Genomic DNA, 24,725 nt, shown 5'->3' on the forward strand with positions numbered 1-24,725 from the left:
AAATGATAAGTTTTCTGATAACTAAAAATAAAATTTATTATATAATATTATGTAACAAGCTTCTTAAATATATTTTTTATTTTGTACTTTATTTTTTCATTATAACAGTGGTTGTTGCAATGAAGGAGGGTGGGGGAGTTGTTGTAGTCAAGGGGGTTTTCTTCTTATCCTCTGCAAAAAAAAAGTTGTTAATATATTGCGCATGGAAGACAAGTATACTTGTCAAATGAAACTCTCCTTGAGTACGGACCACGAGTATACTTGCTTGAGTTTAAATGCTAATAATTTTTTATTCTGAAGGTTTTATTCTCTAAAATTGCTTTTAAAACTTGAACTAAATAACCATCAGTTGAGTTTTTACGTGAGAACATATACTTGTTAATGTTTCACTTTATCTTTAATTTTAAGTAAAAAGAGCACTTTTCACAGTTTTATAAGTAAGATATTGTATTATTATTGTAAATATTCCTACATGAGATTTTTTCATGAGATTTCTTCATTGATTACTAATTTAAAGGTAGCATTTACATATAAGTATTATATATCATTTGCGTTGCTCAAAACCGTTTATTTTTCATGTGTTTGTCCTATGTCTTTGTGATACAATCTAAAGCAGCAATACAAAGAGCTGGTTGATCAGAGCAATATCTGCAGTATCTTGAATTTCTCCTTGGTAGATATATTTTTTTTATTTTTTTCCACTTTAGGGAATTATCAATATGTAATGGAAACTTGCCGAAGGTCTTCTTACAGATGGTTTTACTTTTCATTCTCCAATAAAACTTTAATACTCTCTCAAAACTAAACAATATGGCACTTTTTATTATTTGCAACTTTTTATTATTTGAAAATTTGGTATAAAGGTAGAAAGAGTTATTTAACATCAATTCCAAGATATGGACTCTTGCTTTTTTGTACCACCTTAAAGTTTTTGGAGACCGGAGTTGTAGGGTAACCTCTGGTCACTTCGATCGATGCCAGACATTAAGTTATTGTAGTCTTGAACAGTATTTATTTTTTATTTTCCATGGCGGTTGGTATTTTTTACCATTTGTGGAACGTGTGCGTGGGATATGGTAAGCACATCTCTTTTGTCTTTCCATATGGAAACTGTTAAGTCATTTTGAGATCTCCAAAAACCTCTCTTTTCCTTAATTTTGCATTTTTAACTGCCTCTGGGTTGCATTTTCTGTCTTTCCTGAGAGTCTCTGTGAATAAATTTTTCATCTTATCGAGGTTGACATCTTTCAAATAGCTCCATAAAGATTTATGTTGTAATGGTCTTACTATGTTAATAACTCTGTCAACATATTCATTTATTTTTTGTACAAAGTGTTCAGTAAGTCATCTGTCAGTAACAAATTAAATTAAAAAAATTGGAAGTGCATTCTCAGAAACATCTAGATTCAATCCAGGTCTTTTATTAGAAAGAAAACTTTTGATATTTGGTGGATCTTCTTTCCATACTTTAGTAATCTTCACTTATTGTGTCATTATTTTGAATATTTAGAGTCAAGTTATTTAATTGATGGTAAACTTCTATAACCTTCCTTAGTTTGCAATCTCCCATTTGCACAAATACTTCATATTTATTGTATTTCAACCTCTTGTACATGTGCATCCTCATAATTGAGAATCAAGATTAGGAACAGCGTCTACAGAAATAATCCTTTGATAGTAATCTTGATCTGGATCAGAGTCTAGTTCAGAACAAGATAACGTTTTATCATTTCTAAAATCATCATTATCGAAAGAACCGCATGATTCAATCTCTTCTAATTCAAATTTCATTATAGTCCGAAGGCCTCTTCGACAGTATATCTACAAGCCATTATATCTGTATAACAAAACAGAGATTATAAAATTACTAAATCAAGTCATTAAAATTATATTTGAAGCAGTGATATATAAAGTTATATATTAAACAATAAAAATAACAATTAAAATAAATAAAACAATAAAGTAATTAAATTATAAATTAAATAAAATAATTAAAAAAATTGAAAAAAAATCTTATCTCCAGCAAACTTGAAAGAAGAAAAAACTTTTTTTGACGAAGTTCATAATTTACACTGCAATAACTTACTATTATTGAATTTTAACAGTAATAAAGCAACTCAATTGGCTTTTTTTTGCTGATGAGTATACTATTACTCCTTTTCCGTATTCTGTATAAAAATTTCATGCACACTACAGAAAACAAATATACTTGTCACGAGTATAATTGTTTTCCGTAGTGCGCATAAAATCATGTTCTGCACTACGTTTGACAAGTATACTTGTCATCAATGGTCAATAAAAATAATATTAAAAATATTATTTTTATAGCTTAAATTAAATAAAAAAGTTCATAGATGCTAAAGAGTTTGAAGAAAAATTTAAAATTATATATCAGGAAGCTATAAAATGCTTTGTGAGTTCATTGTGCCAATTATCATAGATAGTTCTATAGAACAATCAAAATAGTGAAGAAAATGTTTTTGTGCAGTTAGACTCTATGAGACAGTTCACTGTGCATTGGAACTAGGAATGTTTGCTCTCTGAAGTGGAACAAAGAGTGCTCTTTTTACACTTTTCAGGAGATCTTTTACAGAATCTTATTTCAGAATCTTATTTCAGAATTTCCAAAACTAGAATTTCTAATATCGAATTTTTTTGTGATGATGACCCTATTGTTTTAAAAGCAATAGAGAACACTCAAGCATTGAGTTTGCACAATTGTTTTCTGCTGCTTGTTTTTAAAAAAAGACTTTTAGTTGAGAACTTTGATAGTGAATTATTCTTTAGTAACTTCATTAAACTTTAATTTTTTTACTATTTTTATGATAAACTTTTAAAATAATAAATACTAGGTAGTCTAATCCTATTGTTTCATTTAAATAGATTTTCCTTTAAATACACCAGTGGGTTTTTTAATCCAAAACTGTTGTAATGCCTTTAAGCCAAAAGAAAATTAATTTTTTTGTTTTGTTTCTAGATGCCTTACAGTGTTTTATAAATGTTTTTTATGGAAGTTGTTTTATTCAGCTAAATTAGTTTTGAAATTTATATTCACAGGTTAATTCAAATGTGTACAGTCAGTAGCTCTGAAAATCATTCTTCGAAACGAAATTCTGAATGGGTACGCGCATTGCGATCAGTACGTGTTTTAAGACCACTTAAGTTGGTTTCAGGAATACCAAGTATATGTTGTATTAAATTTTATCAAAACTTTAATCTCATGAAATAATTTTGCATTTACTACTATAACAAATAGCTAATAATAAATATGTAAAATCATATGATCATAGCAACATAGCTAGAACATTACAACATAGATAAAACAACTATTATCACTACTACTAGTACTACTACTACTACTACTACAACTACTAATACGACTACTACTACTACTACTACTACTACTACTACTACTACTACTACTACTACTACTACTACTACTACTACTACTACTACTACTACTACTACTACTACTTATACAGAATATACTTCTATAATTAGTTCTATATTTAATAAGTTGTAAATTAGTATACTCAGTGATGGATCTAGGGGGGGGGGGGGAATAGGGAGTATGCATCCCTCCCTCTCCTCCACCAGAATCTAAAAGAAATGGAGGATAGTTTTTTTTTTTTAATTTTTTTTTTTAATATTTCAACATCTCCCCTTACCAAAAATTCCTGGATCCGCCTCTGTGTATACTGTTTGTATATGTTATATATTAAATCAATAAATTACTACTAATTTTTACTATCTAAATCAGTTAATTTAAATTTTTAAATATATTTATATATTTAAATTTCTTGGTTTAAGTAGCATAGGAATGCCCTTTTTTGAACATCGGTTTAGTAAACATCAATGAGTAACACTAAGGCTCATAAAATAATATGAGGATATTATGTGTAGTATCACAGCATAAATATAGGTTGAGGGCTCACAAACTATTACTACCACCGATTTATATTACTAATAAATTGAAATTCTAGTAGATAAAAACTTGTCAGTCATTATATTAGCCACTCATACATCCCTCATTTTTTTGGCAGGTTTTAATACATGATATAATCTTTACATTAATTAAAGCAGTTATAAAATTACATTTCTTATTTTGACTGTCTCACTTTTTTTTATTCAGGTTTGCAAATTCTTATGAAGTCTTTGTTTCGTGCTATGGTTCCTTTGTTACAGATTCTTCTTCTTGTATTATTTGTTATTGTTATTTTTTCCATTGTTGGATTAGAGCTATTGAGAGGAAGATATCACTATGCTTGCTTTAATATTTCATATCCTGGTGATCTTAATGGAACTTGTAAGAGTTGTTTTCATTTTGGATTTATATTATTTTAACTTTCAAAATTAATTTCTTTAGAATATTTTTGGGGTAATGTAAACCGTGTTTTTTTATACTTTTTTATAAATAATTTTTTGTCGCATACAAAATTCTTTTTTCAACTTTTTTTCATGTACTCAAATATATATGACCAAATTTTAATAGTATTGGGCTTAGCTAGCAAGGGTTATTGTTACAGCCATCAAGCATGACTATTTTCCAAATACAATTATTGTCACCACTAGGATGTTTATCTCTGGAATACCTCTGTAATAGTTTTTAGAATCAGAGGTCAGTTTTTAATCATGCTTAAGTGTTGAATCATTGTATTCTGGAGTATGACTGGATCAGTAAAAGAAACATAAATACGAAAAAAAGAAATGATATTTAATTTAATCTAAACTGAATAAAGTAAAATAAATAATTTAATGAACAAATAAAAAAAGAAAAAAGAAAAAAAAAAAGAAAAGAAAAGGAAAAAGTACTTTGAAATTACTACTCAATTCAAATACAACTTTCGATAAAGATAACCAAAAATTTAGAAAAAATGTTTAAGATTTTAAAAATTTAAGAGTTAACAAAAGAATTTTGAATTCGAAAAAGAATTAAACAATTCAAAGTAATCAAAAAGAAGAAAAAAAAAGAAAAAGAGAAGTAAAAATTATCTATTAAAAAAGAAAAAGAAGAATTTGGTTAAATATAATTTTTATTTAACTTGATTTTGTTGTATCTTATTTTATTTAATTATTTGAAATTATTACTATTATACATTATTATATATATATTATTGTTAAATATTTTACTATTATCCTAAATTTAGTTATTAATACATTATTTTTACTTTAACTTATTTTTTTTTTATGTTATTTCTGTTTTCATTTATAATATATTTATAAGATTAGATATAATTTTAATACAATTTTCTATTTAATTTTTGTTTTCTTATTTAATTTATAATTAGTTATATATTCTTATTTTTAGTTAGTGATATAATATTACTTATTATTCTATTGTTTTATTGTTTTAACTATTATTTTATATTAGTTCATTAATACTGCTTTTACAGCAAATATTATTATTACTTTTGTTAAATTGCTTAATTTAAGGCAAATATTATTATTATAATTGTCGGCAATTGCTTAATTAAAATGTAGCTGGCTTTGTGATCATGGGTACAATTTAACACAATTAAAAGGCTCAACATGGCTGTGCGTAAATTGTCCTATAGGTGTCTTTCCATTGATTGATGTATCTGATAAAGAATTTAAACTAATCTCCTCTTCAAATAAAATTATTGTAATCTATGACTTTTTAAAGATCTGAACATATTGTTATCATTAATTAGTTTTGAAATTAGCATTATTGCTTACAGAAACAAGGTTAAAAAAAGAATCTCCTTCTACGCATGCAATTATTATTCAAAATTATAATTTTGAGCACACACCAACCGAACCTTCTTGTGGTGGAACCTTGTTATATTTATCAAAAAAACTGATTTATAAAAGAAGAGATGATTTGATCATATACCCACCAAATTATTTAGAATTTACTTTTGTTGAAACAATTTTTCCCAAAAAATCAAATGTTATTGTTGGTTGCATATATAGACAACTTAACATGGATGTAAACGACTTCAATAATAAATTATCTGCCCTTCTCCAAAAAAGATTTACTGAAAATAAATCTGTCTTTCTACTTGGCGATTTTAACACGGATCAGATACAGTCAAACTCTAAGTTTTTAAACTTACTTCTTGTAATATTCGCCCATTTATTACGCTACCAGCAAGAGATACTGACCATTCTGTTACAACTATTGACAATATCTTTTCAAATGTAACCACTAACCAAATTATTTCAGGAAACCTAACAACTTCTTTTTCTGATCACCTACCTCAATTTCTTATTTGTCCTAATTTCAACAAATTGTTTATACCACGCAGTCATAACTTATACCGCAAGAACTTTAAAAATTATAATAAAGAATCATTTAAATTATTTATTAAATACTCATTAGAAGTTGACTGGAAAAACGATGTTAACTCTAGTTTTCAAACAACATTGTTGTTAGATTGTCATGTGCCACTCAAAAAAATTACTATTAAGAGCTACAAGCGTCAATTCAAGCCAAGGAATAATAAAATCAATTCAAATTCAAGATCTTATTTAAGGGAAAATGTTAAGGATAAACAACAAATCAAAATGTTAAGGATCTAACAAACGTAATTAAACTAAAAACTATCTTTAATAAATAGCTATAAATATACCATAATTAATCTAATAAAACTGAGTAAAAAAATACATTTCAAAAAATTCTTTTCAGAAAATGTAAAAAATCTTCATGAAACCTGGAAAGGTATAAAAGGTCTAATAAATGTCAATAATGTTATAAGTTTATGTGTTTCTTTCGATTCATTTTGTATTTAAGGGTTTAAATAGTGCTCCCTACCAGCTAGTTTTTCTACAAGATTTTACCTTTATGAAATTGCTCCAAATTGCTAACAAGTTAACAAAACATACATAACTGAACCAACTCTTATCTGCGAAGAATTCAACAACTTTTTCACAAATGTAGCTCATAAACTTAATTCTAAAATTCACTCATTTTACATTAGCTATAGAAAGTATCTCAAGTAACCAAATCTTTATAGTTTACTGATATCTCCAACAAACCTGAAATCTCATCACTTATATCTTCACTTATATAAATTGAAATCTAGAAAATGAATAGGTCCTAACAGCATCCCCACAAACATTCTTATTGATTTTAATTCTGAATTTTTTCATATCCTCTCTAAGCTATTTAATATCTCCTTTTTAAATGGAATTTTTCTTGACAGTTTGAAATTATCTTGTGTCATTCCAGTATATAAAAATGGCTCAAAGCTCTCATGTACTAACTATAGACCAATTTCAATTCTATTTAACATTAGCAAGCTCCTTGAAAAAATAATGTGTTCTAGACTATACTCATTTTTGAGTTCCTTTAACTGTTCAAATGAATTTCAGTTTGAATTTCAATCAAAACACTCCACTTGCCACGCTTTAACAAGTATAACCCAAAAAATAAAAAAGGCACTGGATACTGGTCATTTCCTTGATGGTATTTTTATTGACTTACAAAAAGCTTTTGATACCGTTAATCATACCATTTAAATTTCTAAACTTGAGCATTACAGAATCCTAGGAGTTGCTTGTAATTGGTTTCAATCTTATCTCTCAAATTGAAAGCAGTTTGTTAGCATTAATGGTTACATATCAAATAACAAACACAAACAGTTTGTGGTGTTCCCAGGGTTCTGTTCTTGACCCTTTATTGTTAAATTTATTGTTAACTCAGTCCACTTCTCATCAGTCCATTTATTTACTTTTACTAATATTTTGCATATTAGTAAGTCTCATCATTCCTTGTGTAAATATCTTGTTGTTGTTGTTGTTATCGTTGTTGTTGTTGCTAATGTTGTTGTTGTTGTTGTTGTTGTTAGTTGAGCTAGAGATCTTTCACTAAAATAATCTTTCACTAATAACACAAGACTTTACTTTACAACACAAAAAGCACAAATTTATTACATACCCTAAAATGAGGTGACTTTGGTCAGATAGGTACCTTTTGCAAAATATAAAAAATAATTTTAACTTTTAAAGACTACTTTATTGATTTGCCTCTACTTCCAAATTTAATTTTAGCATAAAAGTAAAATTACTCTGTTTATTTATTACTTAGATTGATTGTAGCTTGCAGAACAGTTTGGTATAAATATTTTTTTGTTTGTCAAAGTCTATAAAAATTTACATGCTTTAAAATTATGAGTTTGTTAAAAATGATGTTTTTATTTGAGTGACCATCAAAATCACCTTATCATTGTACCTCTTACAACTACCTTAAAGCTGACTGGGACTCTTTCTGTGATTTTTTTTGTGATAGCCCTTGGGTAGAAATCTTTCGTCTTTCTGCTGACAAATGCGCTTCTTACATAACTTTGTAGATTCAGGCTGGCATGGAATCTAGTCTTGCAGAAATGTTCTCCAGAGCTGTCATCTATACTTTCAAAACTATTTAACAAGTGCTTATCAGAGTCTTATTTTCCAGCCTGCTGGAAAGCGGCATCTGTTATCCCTATTTTCAAAAAATCTGGAGAGCTATCTGGTTCATCAAACTACCATCCCATTAGTCTTCTTTTTATCATAAGCAAGGTTTTTGATCTTTAATTAACAAACACTTAATCTCTTATCTTGAATCTATTAACTTACTTTCTGATCATCAATATAGATTTTGATTTTCTCATTCTACAGCTGATTTGCTAAAAATAATAACCAATAGATTTTATTGTGTATTAAATTGAGGTGGAGAGCTTAAGGCTATCGCTCTTGACATTTCTAAAGCTTTTGATAAAGTTTGGCTTGCTGGTCTTCTCCATAAGCTTTCCTCTTACTATGTATCAGGTAACATCTTTAAAATTATTAAATCCTTCCTTTCCAATCAAAGTATAAAAATTGTCTTCTATGGACAGCACTCTTCTTCATATCCTCTAATTTCAAGAGCTCCTCAAGGTTCTGTCCTAAACTCTTTTTAATTTACATTAATGATCTTCCAGATATTCTCACATCTAAGGTGGCATTGTTTGCTGATGATAATATCATTTGTTCTTGTCTTGATAAGAAGCCAACACTTTCTGATTGCTTGGAGGGGGCATTTGAGCTTGAAAAGGATCTTATTTCTGTTACAGCATAGGGCTCACAATGACTGGTGATCTTTAGTTCAGATAAAGCCCAATTTTTCAGCTAATCATTATTGCAATAATTTAGATCTGCATATATTTATGAACAGTAATGTACTCTATGAGTCATCTACCCTTCATCTTCTAGGATTACCTCTTACTTCCAGTCTTTCTTAGAAACCATATATCAAATCAATTGCAAAATTTGCAAAATCTACTAAGGTTGCATCTCTTTATCATGCTCGCCACTTTCTTTCTCCGGATTCTATTCTTTATCTCTATAAATCTTAAGTCCAGCCTTGTATGGAATACTGTTGCCATATCTCGAGCGGATTTTTAAATGATAACCTTCCTCTTTTAGATAAGGTGCAAAAATGCATTGTAAACATAGTTGGACCTGCTCTTGCAGCCGACCTCCAGCTATTATTGCATCATTGTAATGTTTCTTTTCTTTTCTACAAATAAAATAATGGGCACTGCACTAAAGAGCTAGCGTCTCTTTTGCTATCTACTAAAACTCATTCTTCTGTTACTTGTCACTCAATTAAGTCTTGTCATTTTTCTGTGACTGGTCCCAAGTGCTTCAAAAACTCTTAATTGTCTAGTTTTTTCCTCAAACATAATTTCTTTGGAATTTGCTTCCTTCTTCTTGCTTTCCTGATTCATATAATTTGCAATCTTTTAAGTCATCTGTCAATCATTATCTTGCTCTACAAACTTCATCTTTTCTCTTCCTGTAACTTCCAACTCTAATAGTGGTTGCTTGCAGCCTTGTTGGAAATAAAGATGTTGAGAAAAAAAAAACTTCAGGGTGTAAGTGTTCAGGGACGTCGGACAGCGTTTTTTTATAAATAAAATCAAATACTTAAAAATTAATTATTGAAAACTAAACTAAATAAAGAGATAAATCACAGGAAAAAATAATTTTGCGGATCTCCATTGTTGTATTTTGCCATTTATTAATTATTAAAATGTATTTGATCTCCTGATTATTGCAAAACAAAGGATTTTGACTAAGATTTCACTTAGGGTGTAGTACTTAGAAAACTTCCAAAATGTTATAAGTAAAGAAAATAATATCTTGCTTTTTTAACAAAATGAATAAAAATTTAAAAGCGTTTTTTATTATTTAATAAAATAATATTGGGGACATCCATTGATCCTTCTTATTAAATATTATTTATTTATTATTTCTTTAACCTCCAGTTTAGAAATATATTTATATATAAACTTGAAAAACCACTCTAAACAAGTAGGAATTATTTTTTTTATTATTGTTTTTGTGTGACTTAAATCCTAATAACTACTAATAAATCTATAATAATATAAACAATAATAAACCTAATTTACTTGACGGTTAAGTAAAAAAAAGTTATATTAGCTAAATTTTTTTTTTTTTAGATTCAATTTTGTTTTTGGGTGCGCCTACAGATTTACTAGACGTACCCTAGATTCACCCCTGATCAATTGATGTAGCTTATATGTAAACAGCTATAAATTAAATAAGACAAAGAAAAAGTAACTGTTGTAATAAACTAAAAAGTTTTTTCTAAAAAGTTATAGATAGTCTATTGACCAATTGTTGCATTGATAATTTGATGATTGATACATAGATTTTTATATTTTAGATATTAATATTTTATTTATATATATATATATGTATATATGTATATATATATATATATATATATATATATATATATATATATATATATATATATATACATACATTAATCATTCATAATTAAATTTTGAAAGAAAAATAATTATTAACTTGGCTAAAGTCACCTCATTTTATTATTTTAATAGTATTATTATTACTATTATTATTATTTTGTAATTATAATGATAACATTTTTATTAAATATATTTTAAGAAATTTTAAAGATGCTGAAAGGGAAAAATATTTATATAAATCAAAAAACAAGGACATCACTACAATTCAATTAACAATAAAATCCAGATATTTATTTAATATATATTGATTGAATTTTGGCAAATAAGAATTGATTTTAATTTTAAAAATATTTGTTACAAATATGTCAACCTGAAATGTGGTGGGATATAAAATCTCAATTGCAGTTTAATAAATAAACTTGCTTGAGTATTTTTAACGAGACATAATATGAAATAAAACCTTTTGATCTATTTATTTTTTGTATTTTATTATTATTGATTTCTATTTTTCTATTAATTTAGTAAAAATACCTCATGATAACCCAAGACCTTGTGATAATGGGGCTGGATGGGGTAGAAAATGCATTAATGGAACCCAAATATGTCGAAGAGCAGAACCATATGAATGGACTGGACCTAACTCAGGAATAACTAGTTTTGATAACATATTTCTTGCAATGCTGACTGTATTTCAATGTATTACTTTAGAAAGTTGGACAGAAATTTTATTTTTGGTAGGTCTTAAAAAACTTTCTAGGTTGTGTTATAACTTTTCTACTTTATTCGATTTCCTTTTTTTGTAATGTTTTTTTTTTACATAGTTTTAACATTATGTGTCAACATCTTTTACATATTAAGAAGTTGGTACATGATTTAAATTTACAATTTTACAATTGTAACCTTGTAAATTGGAAAAAAAATTTGATTGAAAAAATCTTCTTAAAGTCTTAATAATAGTTGCATTATAGTTAATAAGATAATTAATAATTAGTATAGTATAATCTAATTAACAAAGGTAGTAAGATCCCCAACCATGATGCTAATCATGGTTGGACATCTTATTACCCTTTATCATTATTATGGGTTTTAAAAATATACTACCCTTTATGATTTTAAAAATGTATTGTTGTTAAGTTAGTGTTATTTTTTATTTTTATTTTTAAAAATTAAAAAAAATTAAAAAAAGTTTTGCAATCTTATGATTGTGAAAATTAATAATTTTATTGATGTCATACGATTATTATTGCTGTTATTTTTATCATTATTATTTATTTCAAAAGTTAAGTCACTATCTCCAATGATTATTTTACAATTGCAATATTGAAATAGATAATGTCATAAAATAGAAGCATAAATCATTATTATTGCAAATTTTAATTTTTAGATCAATTATTTTTTTAAGGAATGCTAAAAAAATGAGCCTAATTAAAATAATCATAATTGTTCAAACCATAATAAAATTATATTTATTTTTAATATCTATAAGGTTAGTGTGCAATCATGTGTAATTTGTAACATTGTAAACTAAAAGTATATATTTTACTTGTTTTGTTGTTTTTCATTACTATTATTATATATTGAAGAAATTATTTTAGAGTAAAAGATAAAAAGTTTATTGCATTCAATACTTTTTATAGACAATTGATTCACGTGACAAAAAAATGCCAATTTTAACCTGGGGTGCGTTTATTATATTGATTGTGATTGGTTCTTTTTTTATGCTTAATCTGGTGCTTGGAGTTCTGAGTGGGTAAAGTATTTCATTTTTACTTCCTTTATTCTTTATAAATATTGTAAAGTCTGGTTACTAAGTTATAGTTTTGGAATTTGATGCCAAGTTATTGCTCCAATATTTAGAGTGTTGCTAAATTATAATTATGGTATTTTGGTTGTTTCTAAGTTAATATTATAAAATTTATCCTTTTGTATTCTAAATTATTATTCTTTTATTATTGGTTATTATTCTTTACCTTATTATTTGACATCTGGTGTGTTGTTTATTTATAATTCTGATATCTGTGTTGCTAATTTTAGTGTTTATGTTATATATATATATATACATATATATATATATATATATACATATATATATAGATCTATAGTTTGTTGGCTTTGGGAAGAGCGGAAGGAAAAAAGTGATTCTTACGCCAACACATACGTCACTTTTAATTACTTTTGACTTTCGTCCAACATTTTCGTGTTGGATGAAAGTCAAAACCATTAATTTAATTACAAATTAATTGTTATATAAAAAAACCACAAAAACGCAAATTTAATTGACCAGAATGTTTTTAAAAACATTCTGAATGTTTTTAAAACATTTTGAATGTTTTTAACAATATAAACAATGTTTTTATTTTTATTTTTTTTAATAAAATGTTTTTATTTTTATTTTTTTTACTGTAAATCATGCGCGGAGTGTTGCTACATCGACTATCTTATAGCCTGACTCACAGGGGAGTGCTGCTACATCGACTGACAAATAGCCTGACTCGCAAGGGAGTGCTGCTACATCGACTGACCAATAGCCTGACCCGCAAGGGAGTGCTGCTACATCGACTGAGGGTTTGGTTGGGGCAGGCAGTCTATCATTATTAAAAAAAAAAAATTCCGGTCTTGCATTTTAATTTTTACTTTTTGTCAACAAAGTATGGAAAAAACTTTCGGACAACATCTAAGGGTTCTATATATATATATATATATATATATATATATATATATATATATATATATATATATATATATGCAAATATATATATATATATATATACACATATAAATATATATATATATATATATATATATATATATATTTATATGTGTATATATATATATATATATATATTTGCATATATATATATATATATATATATATATATATATATATATATAAATATATATATATATATATATATACACACACTACCAACAAAAAGTTTGAGGCAGGCTACGATTTTTTAGAAATAAGTGAATAAACAAACTTTTTGAAGTCTAATTTATAATTTAATTAATATGTTTACAAAAACTAAATATTATTATACATTTTTGATCAATAATTTCTAATTTTAACTAGTGTTTTAATTAAATTTTTGATTTGTCAAAATAACCACCTTTATTCTGTATTACAGCTGTTCAGATCCTTGGCATATTATCAATCAATTTAGACAGTTTTTCAGGTTGTATTGCGTCGCATTTTACTTGCAATATGTGCCAAAGGTCTTTCACAGAAGATGGCTGTTCTTCTTGCACATTCCTATCAAGTTTTTCCCACAACAACTCGATCGGATTAAGATCTGGTAATTGTGGTGGTTATTCCATTATTTTTAATATAACCTCTCACCAGAAGGCAGCATTTGATGTTTTAAAATGTTTTGGTACACCTCTTTTGTCATAATTCCTTCAATTTTGTGTAGGTTTCCAATATTCCCCCCACCAAAACATCCACAAACAACCACATATCCATTCCCATGTTTCACAGTGGGTTTTATACATTCTTCCGAAAACCTTTCCCCTGCAAATCTTTGCACAAAAACACGGCATTTTGAACTAAAAACTTCAAACTTGGATTCATCTGCCCAAATGACGTTTTTCCATTTTTTAATTGACCAATGTAGATGATTTTTAGCCCAATTTAGCCTTTTTGTCTTATTAATTGGTTTTGTTAACGGTTTTTGAGCAGCTACACACCCATGCAAGCCAAATTTCTTCAATCGGTTCTTCACAGTGAAAGTGCTAATTTTAAGATCATTGAGTTGATTGTACACAGACCCCATTTTTTCGGCGAAGTACCTTCTATTTGATAAACAAATCTTTTTTATCTCTCTATCTTGTAATTTATTAGTTTTTTTAGGCCTTCCAGTACGTTTTCTAGTTACATTCTTACCAGTTTCTTTGTGTCGTTGTAATGTCTTTTGCACACATCATCTTGAAATTTTTATTTTTTTTGAAATTTCAATTTGTGAATAACCTTGTTCATGATAAACTTGAATACTTTCTCTTTCAGCAATGTTTGATTCCTTTCGTTTACCCATTTTTTCACTTTTTTTACAATTTTTAGACAATTTTAGCCAAGCTATAAATATCAATTCTGTGCTTGTTATTTTTCTTTTTACTACAAAAAAGTATACCACACACAAAGTTTATTAATTGTCACTCTAGTAAAGGTATTAATAACACTATTTCTTAACAATGGGCTATTTACTGAATAACTGATTATTTTGACAAATCAAAACTAGTACAAGTATAACTAGAAAACGCAAGTTAAAATTGGAAATTATTGATTAAAAATGTGTAATAATATTTAGTTTTTGTAAACATATTAATTAAAGTATAAATTAGACTTGAAATTGTTTGTTTATTTGCTTATATCTAAAAATTCCTAGCCTGCCTCAAACTTTTTGTTGGTGGTGTTTATATATATATAATTATTATAATATATTAGTTACTATGTTATTATTTCATATTTAGTGAGTTTGCAAAAGAGCGACAAAAAGTAGAAAACAGAAAATCTTTTTTGAGACTTCGTAAAAAAAATCTTATGGACCGTCAGTACGACAGTTACATTAAATGGATAGAAAAAGCTGGTAATTTTTTTCTTTTTTTTCCTTAAAGAAGTTAATAAAGATTAATGAAGGGTAGTACTACTTGTGGTAAAGATTTTCCTGTACTAAATCTTTCTAAGCGATTACATCATTTATTAACCTCTCTGAGAAGTTACATCATTTTTGAGAGGTTACTACTCTCTCTTTATGGTTATTATTTTCTAAGAAATGGCTATCTTAGTGGTTACTCCTTTTTTAATTGGGTAATCTCTCAAAATAGTTTAAATAGAACAATGCATTACTTTAGGCTCCCAAACTTTAAAACACTGGCCTAAGAAGGAAAAAAAATTTTCTTTAATTTTTTTAAATTGTACCAAAATTAGAGAGAAGCTAATGAGTGGATTAAGGATAAGCTGATGAATCTGATCTTTCCCTTTTTCCAAATTTGTTTCTATGATGATATGTTTAAATCGGATGAAGTTTTTTACAAAGCAAAAATTCAACATTTTCTAATCAAGGCAATATTTTTTGTAAGTTGCAAAATTTGTTAGGTTTTTTGATAAAAACCATTTAATAAGTTATTAAGGGTATCATTATCCATGTTCTGATTTGATTTAAGAGAAATATGGAAAACTCTATTATTTAACATTCTGTCTCTCATATATAGATCTTTTTATCACTAGTGAGGATATGGCAGAACTATTTGTAAAGAACTTTTTTTCTCAAATTTATCTCTTGAATCTGCTTTCATCTATCAAATAAATGTGGAGGTCACATTTATTTGACAGGTGAAGAAACAAGAAGGGTTAAAAAGTATTTTAAAAATCTAATAAACTCTTTGTTAATGGGTGGGTCAAAATATCATAACAGCTAAAGAATAATTATTCTTCTTCAAACAATATTTATCTTAATGGCTTCAACACCAAAAATGGTTTTGAAATAAAAACACACAAAAGAAATTCCATTTGTGAAGAAAATTATTTAAAACACTTTTTTCATAAAATTAAAAATAAAGTTTTCTAATTGCATTCACAAATTTTAATAAAATAATAGTTCTAATAATAAGCTCTGATAAATGTGAAGTAACCCCATTCTTCTTGTCATCCCTGAGAAATAGGTTAATTATCCTTGTCAAATTATTCAAACTATTAAATCAATTATTAGACATCCACAGCCTTTGTTGCTAAAGTATTTACTTAAGCTCTTCTTTTGTAAAACTGTGACAGGAATGTGATTGATTATTGTGACAAAAATGTTGTCCTTACCAAGCAATCCTGACCAATGGTTGCTGGCCTTAGTAGGACTATCAAAAAACTTGGTAAGACTTCTTAACTCTAATTTCCCTGTTGTAGGTCACATACAATCCATAAAATTTTCCTATTAAGTTTTTTTCAACCCACTGTATCACTCCTTTTGCTCATTCAGTATTTAAATTAATACTATTACAATCAATGGCTTTTAATCTCAAATGCAAACACCTTTCCTTTATTCTATAAAATAATTTTCAGTTATCTCTTAACTCCCTTAACTTTAGTCAATAAAAAAATAAGTACTTCCTTTAAGTTTTTAGTTATAGCTGTCTTTCAAAGTTCAAGACCATTGTTACTTCTCATAATAAAAATTTATTATACTTCTCATAAATATACCAATCAATTATGCAATTGCCAGCAAACTACCTCATGCCCATATAATGGAAAATGCTTTAAAAAAACCTTATTTTTAATTGCAATGAAAAACTTATCAAGTAGAAAAAAGATATCACATTGAGCTTACTGAGAAAACTTTCAGACAGGTGGTATGAACATAAAAACTCTTTTCTTTATAAAAGTAAAGCCAACTATGCTGAACTTTCAAAATTTGTATGGAAATGAAAAAATTAGAATTTACTCAATAAACTAACTGAGCTTGCATCAGTGCTGTGATGAAAATGAGTTTCTAATTAAAAACTTGAATGTCCACAAAGAGAACACTTCAGCATTTTTTGTATAATTTTTTTTGTTACATCTGATGATCCGATTGCGTGCATAAATAATTAGTAAGACATTTATTTAGATAACTTTTAAATATCATAATAAATATATCTTACTAATTATTTAGTTTTCACTATATTATTGCTCAACCTATTATATAACACACTGTATTTCTTTTTTATATATGTTTTACACATATGTGAGTATATATATATATATATATATATATATATATATATATATATATATATATATATATATATATATATATATATATATATATATATATATATATATATATATATATATATGAAGGGGTTATTGTGAAACAATGACAAGCCACAAAAACAAATATTTGAAAAAAATGACTTTTAAGTTTTATTTAAATCTATAAAATCAGTGCTTACAGTAAGATGATTTTATAATTAGAGCTCCAATTTTAAGAATTATGCCTTAATATCTTTTTGGCTATTGCGTATAGTATTTATGATTATAAAAATGATAATAACTCATTTTTGAAAAAAAGTGTGGCTTGTCATTGTTTCACAATAAGCCCTTCATATATATATATATATATATATATATATATATATATATATATATATATATATATATATATATATATATATATATATATATATATATATATATATATATATATATATATATATATATAAAGAGAGAGAGAGAGAGAGAGAGAGAGAGAGAGAGAGAGAGAGAGAGAGAGAGAGAGAGAGTTGTGGAAAAGTTTTAAATTCAATCACACAGCTTACGAACTCTAGATTTTTTTACCTTGCAAAATACATAGTTAAAAATAAATAATTTTAATTCCTAAATAATCACTTGTCTGTTGAATCATATTTTAAAAAGTAAAATATTGCATAGAGATTTAAATTTTGGTTTGCTAAATGATTTGATAATTAACTGCAATTTTCTTTGGAGGCTATGGTTATTTAATACTGTCATTTTGAGACATTAATTTTAAACAATCAGAATTCAAGATTGCAAGATTTTTTTAGGGTAAAAATTTTAATTTCAATTTTCTTCAACTTGTTTTGTATTCTATAATAATTGCTATTCTGTGGATTTTATTTTATTACCTAAAACAAAAAAATAAATTAAGGTACGGTTTAAGCCAAAATTTATTAGAAATAGAAAATAATGTTCAGGGCAAAAAATGAAACAATAAGGAAATCTTAGGTCACTATTTTGTCAACCTAACATCATGGGGCATTGTTTGAGATGTATTGTTAAAATATTATAAAGTTGAAGTACTAATGTTTACAAATTTTAACTATATTTATTAAAGGTTAAATATGCAAAGAAAATCTTAAAAAGCATTTTAGGGTTTGTATTGAATTTTTTAACTTTTAAGCATTAGAACTTCATTTGAAGTTCAATAACCTGATTTTTAAGCTTTTTACAAAGTTCTTCTGTTAAAGTTAAACAAAGTTAAAGTAAATAGAATCCTTATTTATTTGCAGTTTTGCAAATAGCACTTACGTTTTCCTTATTTTACATGCAGAACTTTTAACTTGTTTTTTAGAAGAAATACTAAATAATGAAGAAGAAGAAACTGAAGATGAAATTAAGGATGTTTTGGTAAATAAATATAATGGACAAACACTTGGTAATTCAGCCAAATTAGTTTCATTTAACTAATATAAAGTTTACATTTTATTTAATTGGAATTTAAACTTATTTTTAAATTTAAACTTTATTCTTTAAAGCTTTAGATGGTAAAACTGTTATTAAAAAAAAATTAACTGCGAAGAGGAGTAGACTAGTTGAAAAGTTAGTTTTTAATATTTTTAAATACTTTTTTTATTTGTATTTTTATTGTCAAATGAAAGAGCAAATTACTTTAAATCAATAAACTTTTAAATCTGACCATAAGTAAATCTTTCTGAAGTCATCAAAGTTTGTTTAACTTATTGTATCTTTTTAATTATTATTATTAGTTGGTAAGGGATAATTGCAGCAATTATGTATTTTTGTGTGTGTGTCTATATATATATATATACATATATATATATATATATATATATATATATATATATATATATATATATATATATATATATATATATATGTATATATATATATATATATATATATATATATATATATATATATATATATATATATATATATATATATATATATATATATATATATATATATATATATATATATATAACATATTAACAAAGAATTTATACCAATTTTAGTAAAAGAAAATTATTTATACCCATTTTGGTAAAAACTAAACTAAACTGGAGGAAACTTAATATTATTATAAAATGCAAGCTTATGCTCTTTGTTTTTTTAGTTCAAAATGTTTGTTTTGTTGTTGTTTTTTTACTGTTTTTCTTATTTAAGTTTATTTGTTTTATTTAACTGTTTTTTCTTTTTCGTTTTATTGGCTTATTTATTTTGGGATTAGTGAAACAGAATGAACCTACATCGACTGACTTAAATAAGGTAACTTTGTTGAGTGTAACTTGTTGAGTGACACTACATCAAGTGACTTAAATAAGGAAAACATGTAGAGAGTTTACATACATCAACCAACTTAAATGGAGAGAACATGCAAGGAGTGCTGCTACAATGACTGATTGTTTTGTTTTGGGAAAGCAATCTATGAATTTAAAAAAAAATCTTAAAAAAATTTAAATCTTCTTAAAGTTTTAAATTTTTTTTTACAAATTTAATTTTAAAATTTAATTTTCTCAGAAACACAAAAAATGGACATACGACCTTTTGATTCTCGGCTAACAATATGTTGATGAATTTCGATCTAGTTTAAAATAACACAAAAAAAGTTTGAAAAAATCCTTTTAGGAACCATACCCCAGTGGTGGGCTTTTAGGGGTCTAATAGTATTAAATACAATTACTTTATTGCCGTAAAAAAAATTATCTGGTCTATGTGATTAGATTATTGTTTATATTTTACATATGACATGCAAAATATGTATCATCATATATATATATATAAAAAATTATATAATATAGTATCATCATATCATGTCAAAAAATTATGTTAAACAGCTGTTCATAGGAGATTACTATTGTACTTTTTACAGCTACCTGCAAATTGAAAGCTACTTTAAAAGTGTTTGTTGTTGTAAGAACAACTACATTTTTAAGCACTTAAACATAGTTTGAACTTTGCTCTCCAACTTTTCTTATTTGCCAAATTTGGTTGAAATCCTGTTGAATAGATTCAAGAGCTTGTTTGATCCAGTAACCTAAGCCTACAGAAAATAAAATGTACAAAATAAATTTTTTTCTATTTTATGAATAATTGTCATAGTTTATGCATCCTTGCATAAACTGTTGTAGTATTATAATAATAAGTATTTAATTACTATTATTATAATTAATTAATATTATGTACTTTTATCGAAGTTAACATTTATTTATAATACTGAAGACTCTTCACACACCTTTCATGTCTATGAATTTGATAATATGATACTGCCCTGGGTAGGATATTCTGCAGATGTTTATTGTAGACAGATATCGGTTGACAAATTGTAACTCATACTTTTTGTTTTCAAATAAATTTTTTTCAACTTCTTTTAAAATTTTGTCTATAACACCTAACTATATATGAAGACCGGGAATATTTACAAGCTCTGGGTTGAACCATATTGTGTATATTTTTGCATTTTTTAAATTTTGCACTATCTAATATTCATTGGTCGTATAATCTACACAAAGATTCTAAAGAATAATGGTCAGCTTTTTGAAGATGTTAGGAGATAAGATCATGCAAAACAGGCAAGGGTGCTTTGATGATGCAGTTTGTTTTCCAACCATTTGAAGCAAAACCTTTAGATCTTCAGATACTGTGTAATCTAAGGTAGAAATATTCTACTTATCCAAAATTTTCCACAGATTATGTGCAGATTATGTGCAGATTATCCTCAGATCATGGTATTTTTTGTTCAATAAAGGCAAAATACCCAGTGAACACTTGAATTTTTGAAATCTTCGAACACATAACTGTCACACTTTATTTGTTTCAATTTCTTTAGGATTTTATTATTTCCTAACTCTGGTTATAGGGTGATTGATAGAATAACTGTAATGAATTTATGCCCTCCATCTAAATCTAATTTGATATGAACATCATTTGTTTCTTGATGTCTGTGATGAAGCATCATTGCTACAAGCTCTTTAATGTCATTGCAATATATCTAAGAGTAGCTTTTTCTACCAATATGCATGCATAAAAAACCAAAATGAATTATACAGATTACGTTCTAGTTATCAAAAAAATTGTAAGTAATAAATTTTTTACCTCTATGTTTTTATTTTCTCCTAATAACAATAGGATATTATAACCATTGAATAATTTTCCAATCAGCTTGTTGTTCTCAGTCATTTTAATATGGAAACCAGATTCCATATATTTTCGTCCTCCTTCACTCCTCAGAAAGTGTGCAACTTCAATCATATTGCAATTACTTAGAAGTCATAACAAAATTATTTAAAAAATTGGTTTTAGACTTTTTAGAAGCAAATTATTAAAAAAATTTTAGAAGTAAATTAATTTTAGAATAAATGAATTTTAGAAGTAAATTAATTTTAGAACAAATAAATTTTAGAAGTAAATTATTAAAAAAAAAAATTTAAGGATTAAAACTTGGTATGTAATTTTAATTAAAGTTTGTTTAATTTATCCAAAGAAAAGAAAGCTTTCTTAAACTTTCTAACATAGACAACAAGTTGTTTTGAACCAAAAGTTTTCAAAGCTAAAGTGTTTCCTGATTCATTTGTGCTCAAATCTTTGATAGAACTGGACAGAACTTTTCCTTGGATTGTAGGGGGTGTTGATCTTACAATGGTTGTCAAATTCTTGTGTCTTTCTAACTTTGCGCAGAGATGTGGAATTTGCTATTTAACAATTAGCAACGGCTAGCCATTGCTTATTGTTAAAATTTGAAATATTAATTGTTATAACTGAATTATAATAATAAATTAAATAAAAATAAAATTAAAAAATGTATTATATGTTAATAATTCAATTTACAATTTCACTTTTGAAGCTCGAAATACATGCTCACAGGCATGATTTCTTTTATGCAATTTTATGGTGTTAGAGAAGATTGTCCAATCCCTAACCGCTACCATCAGTATATATATATATATATATATATATATATATATATATATATATATATATATATATATATATATATATATATATATATATATACTGTATGTATATATATATACTGTATGTATATATATATACTGTATGTATATATATATACTGTATGTATATATATATACTGTATGTATATATATAAAATTTATGCGTTTAGACGCATAAATTTTTTTCTCTTTATCTTTATCGTTTTTTTCTATGTATTGTCAACTGATATGCATGCAAGTTATTATCAAAATAATTGTTGTGTTGTGGACTAATAAAAACCACAAAAAATTTTTTTCTATGTGTCTTTATTAACATGAGAGTATGTTTGATATACAAAAGCACATTTTTTAATTGGAATATATCTATAGACGCAATCAGGTTAATAACAGTAATTATTGATTTTTAATCACTTTTACACAAATAAATAGATAAATTTTAGTGTAATTTGATCTTTTGCTCTGCCAGTATCATTTTTATTGCATTTTACTAAATGCCTTAAGGAAAGTATTTGACAGATGCTGAAAAAATACAAATTAATTTATATCGTGGCTCAGAAATCTCACCAGCACTTTCTATACAAGAAATAGCAAGAAAAATTGGAAGATCTGACCATGTTGTACGAAACTACATTGCAAAAGGTGACAATTATGGTGTAAAAAAAGCAACAAACGGCAACAAAGAATTAACAAATCGGCAAATTAATCGAATTCACTTCGAAGCAACCAAAAAAAAATTGAATGCAACACAAATAAAGGATACATTATTATTGCCTGTCACCAATAAACATGTTGCACATATTCTACGTACAACACCAAACGTAAAGTGGAAGAAACCACACCAAAAACCAATGTTAAAAAAACACCATAAAATTGCTAGATTACAGTTTGCTAAAAACCACATGCATTGGACTCATGAGTGGCAAAACGTAATATTTTCAGATGAAAAAAAGTTCAATTTAGATGGTCTGGACTCTTACAGTTGTTATTGGCATGATCTAAGAGGAATAAATGACCCACAAACAAAACGAAATTATGGAGGAGTTTAATGGTTTGGGGTGAATTTTCTTATTCAGGAAAATTGACTCTGTGTTGTGGTTTACCTAAAATGAACTCGATAAAGTATACAGAAATGCTGGATGATGTTCTCATAACTTATATGGATGAAAACATGGACGATAATGCCATATTTCAGCAAGATAATGCTGCAATTTACACATCTAGGCATTCTATAAAATGGTTTAAAGACCACAACATCCCGGTTCTCGAATGGCCAGCTTGTAGCCCGGACTTAAATCCAATCGAGAACGTGTGGGGAATGCTATCAAGAAAAGTTTATGACGCTAAAGCAGCCGGACACCAATTTAAAACTGTTACTGAGTTAAAGTGTAAAATCCTTAAAGCATGGTCCGAGTTGGATCAAACAACAGTTCAACGACTAGTGGAGTCAATGAAAGGCAGAATTTTTGAGGTGATCCAGTGTAATGGAGGACATACACATTACTAATTTCCATCTTTTAATGTCAAAAATATGACTGCGTCTATAGATATATTCCAATTAAAAAATGTACTTTTGTATATCAAACATACTCTCATGTTAATAAAGACACATAGAAAAATTTTTTTTGTGATTTTTATTAGCCCACAACACAACAATTGTTTTGATAATAACTTGCATGCATATCAGTTGACGATTCATAGAAAAAAATTAAGACAAAGAGAAAAAAATTGATGCGTCTAAACGAAAATGCCTCAGTGTATATATATATATATATATATATATATATATATATATATATATATATATATATATATATATATATATATATATATATATATATATATATATATGTTGGTGAAATTTGAAGTCTGTTGATAAATTATGATATAATTCATGATAGAACTTTTTGATAAAAATTTTATGATCTTAGAAGACATAGTTCTAGAAAAGGGACAATTAGAGGTGAGGATGAGGTTGTGTTAGCTCCAATTACCTAAACTTTTTGCAAGTCATCCTCATTTAATACCAGTACCAACATGCTAGAAGTTTGAGTATGCCACATGGCTCGTGTCAGATAGTTATCTTGAACAACAAAATTACTAGGCACTTGCCTAAAACATTTAAAAAAGTTGTTTTTTACATTTTTGGAATAAGGAATAGTCTTCTGATGATAAATAAAAAAAAATTGTAGGAAGAAAAGAAAAACAAAGTAATAGTCATAAATCCCTAAAAGGATAAAGGATTATACTGGGGCTTTTTTAAAAATTAAGATCAAGTAAGTAGCTTTTAGGCATATTTTTTTGTAACACAAGTTTTTTAACATATTT

The 24,725-nt window shown here is 26.5% G+C and overlaps 1 protein-coding gene across 4 annotated transcripts in view; it reads left to right on the forward strand.

The window, feature by feature from the left end:
* Positions 1-24,725, forward strand: part of LOC100204665 (voltage-dependent L-type calcium channel subunit alpha-1D) — a 196,755-nt gene that overhangs the window by 72,746 nt on the left and 99,284 nt on the right. For all 4 annotated transcript variants that reach the window (XM_065798025.1, XM_065798024.1, XM_065798026.1 and 1 more), the window contains 7 exons: positions 3,058-3,182; positions 4,133-4,306; positions 11,244-11,455; positions 12,359-12,471; positions 15,189-15,304; positions 18,779-18,862; positions 18,963-19,026. In XM_065798025.1, coding sequence (XP_065654097.1) covers positions 3,058-3,182; positions 4,133-4,306; positions 11,244-11,455; positions 12,359-12,471; positions 15,189-15,304; positions 18,779-18,862; positions 18,963-19,026 — 888 coding nt within the window. The remainder of the gene's footprint in view (positions 1-3,057; positions 3,183-4,132; positions 4,307-11,243; positions 11,456-12,358; positions 12,472-15,188; positions 15,305-18,778; positions 18,863-18,962; positions 19,027-24,725) is intronic.

Source organism: Hydra vulgaris, chromosome 05 (assembly GCF_038396675.1).
Source record: "Hydra vulgaris chromosome 05, alternate assembly HydraT2T_AEP".
Classification (NCBI taxonomy): domain Eukaryota; kingdom Metazoa; phylum Cnidaria; class Hydrozoa; order Anthoathecata; family Hydridae; genus Hydra; species Hydra vulgaris.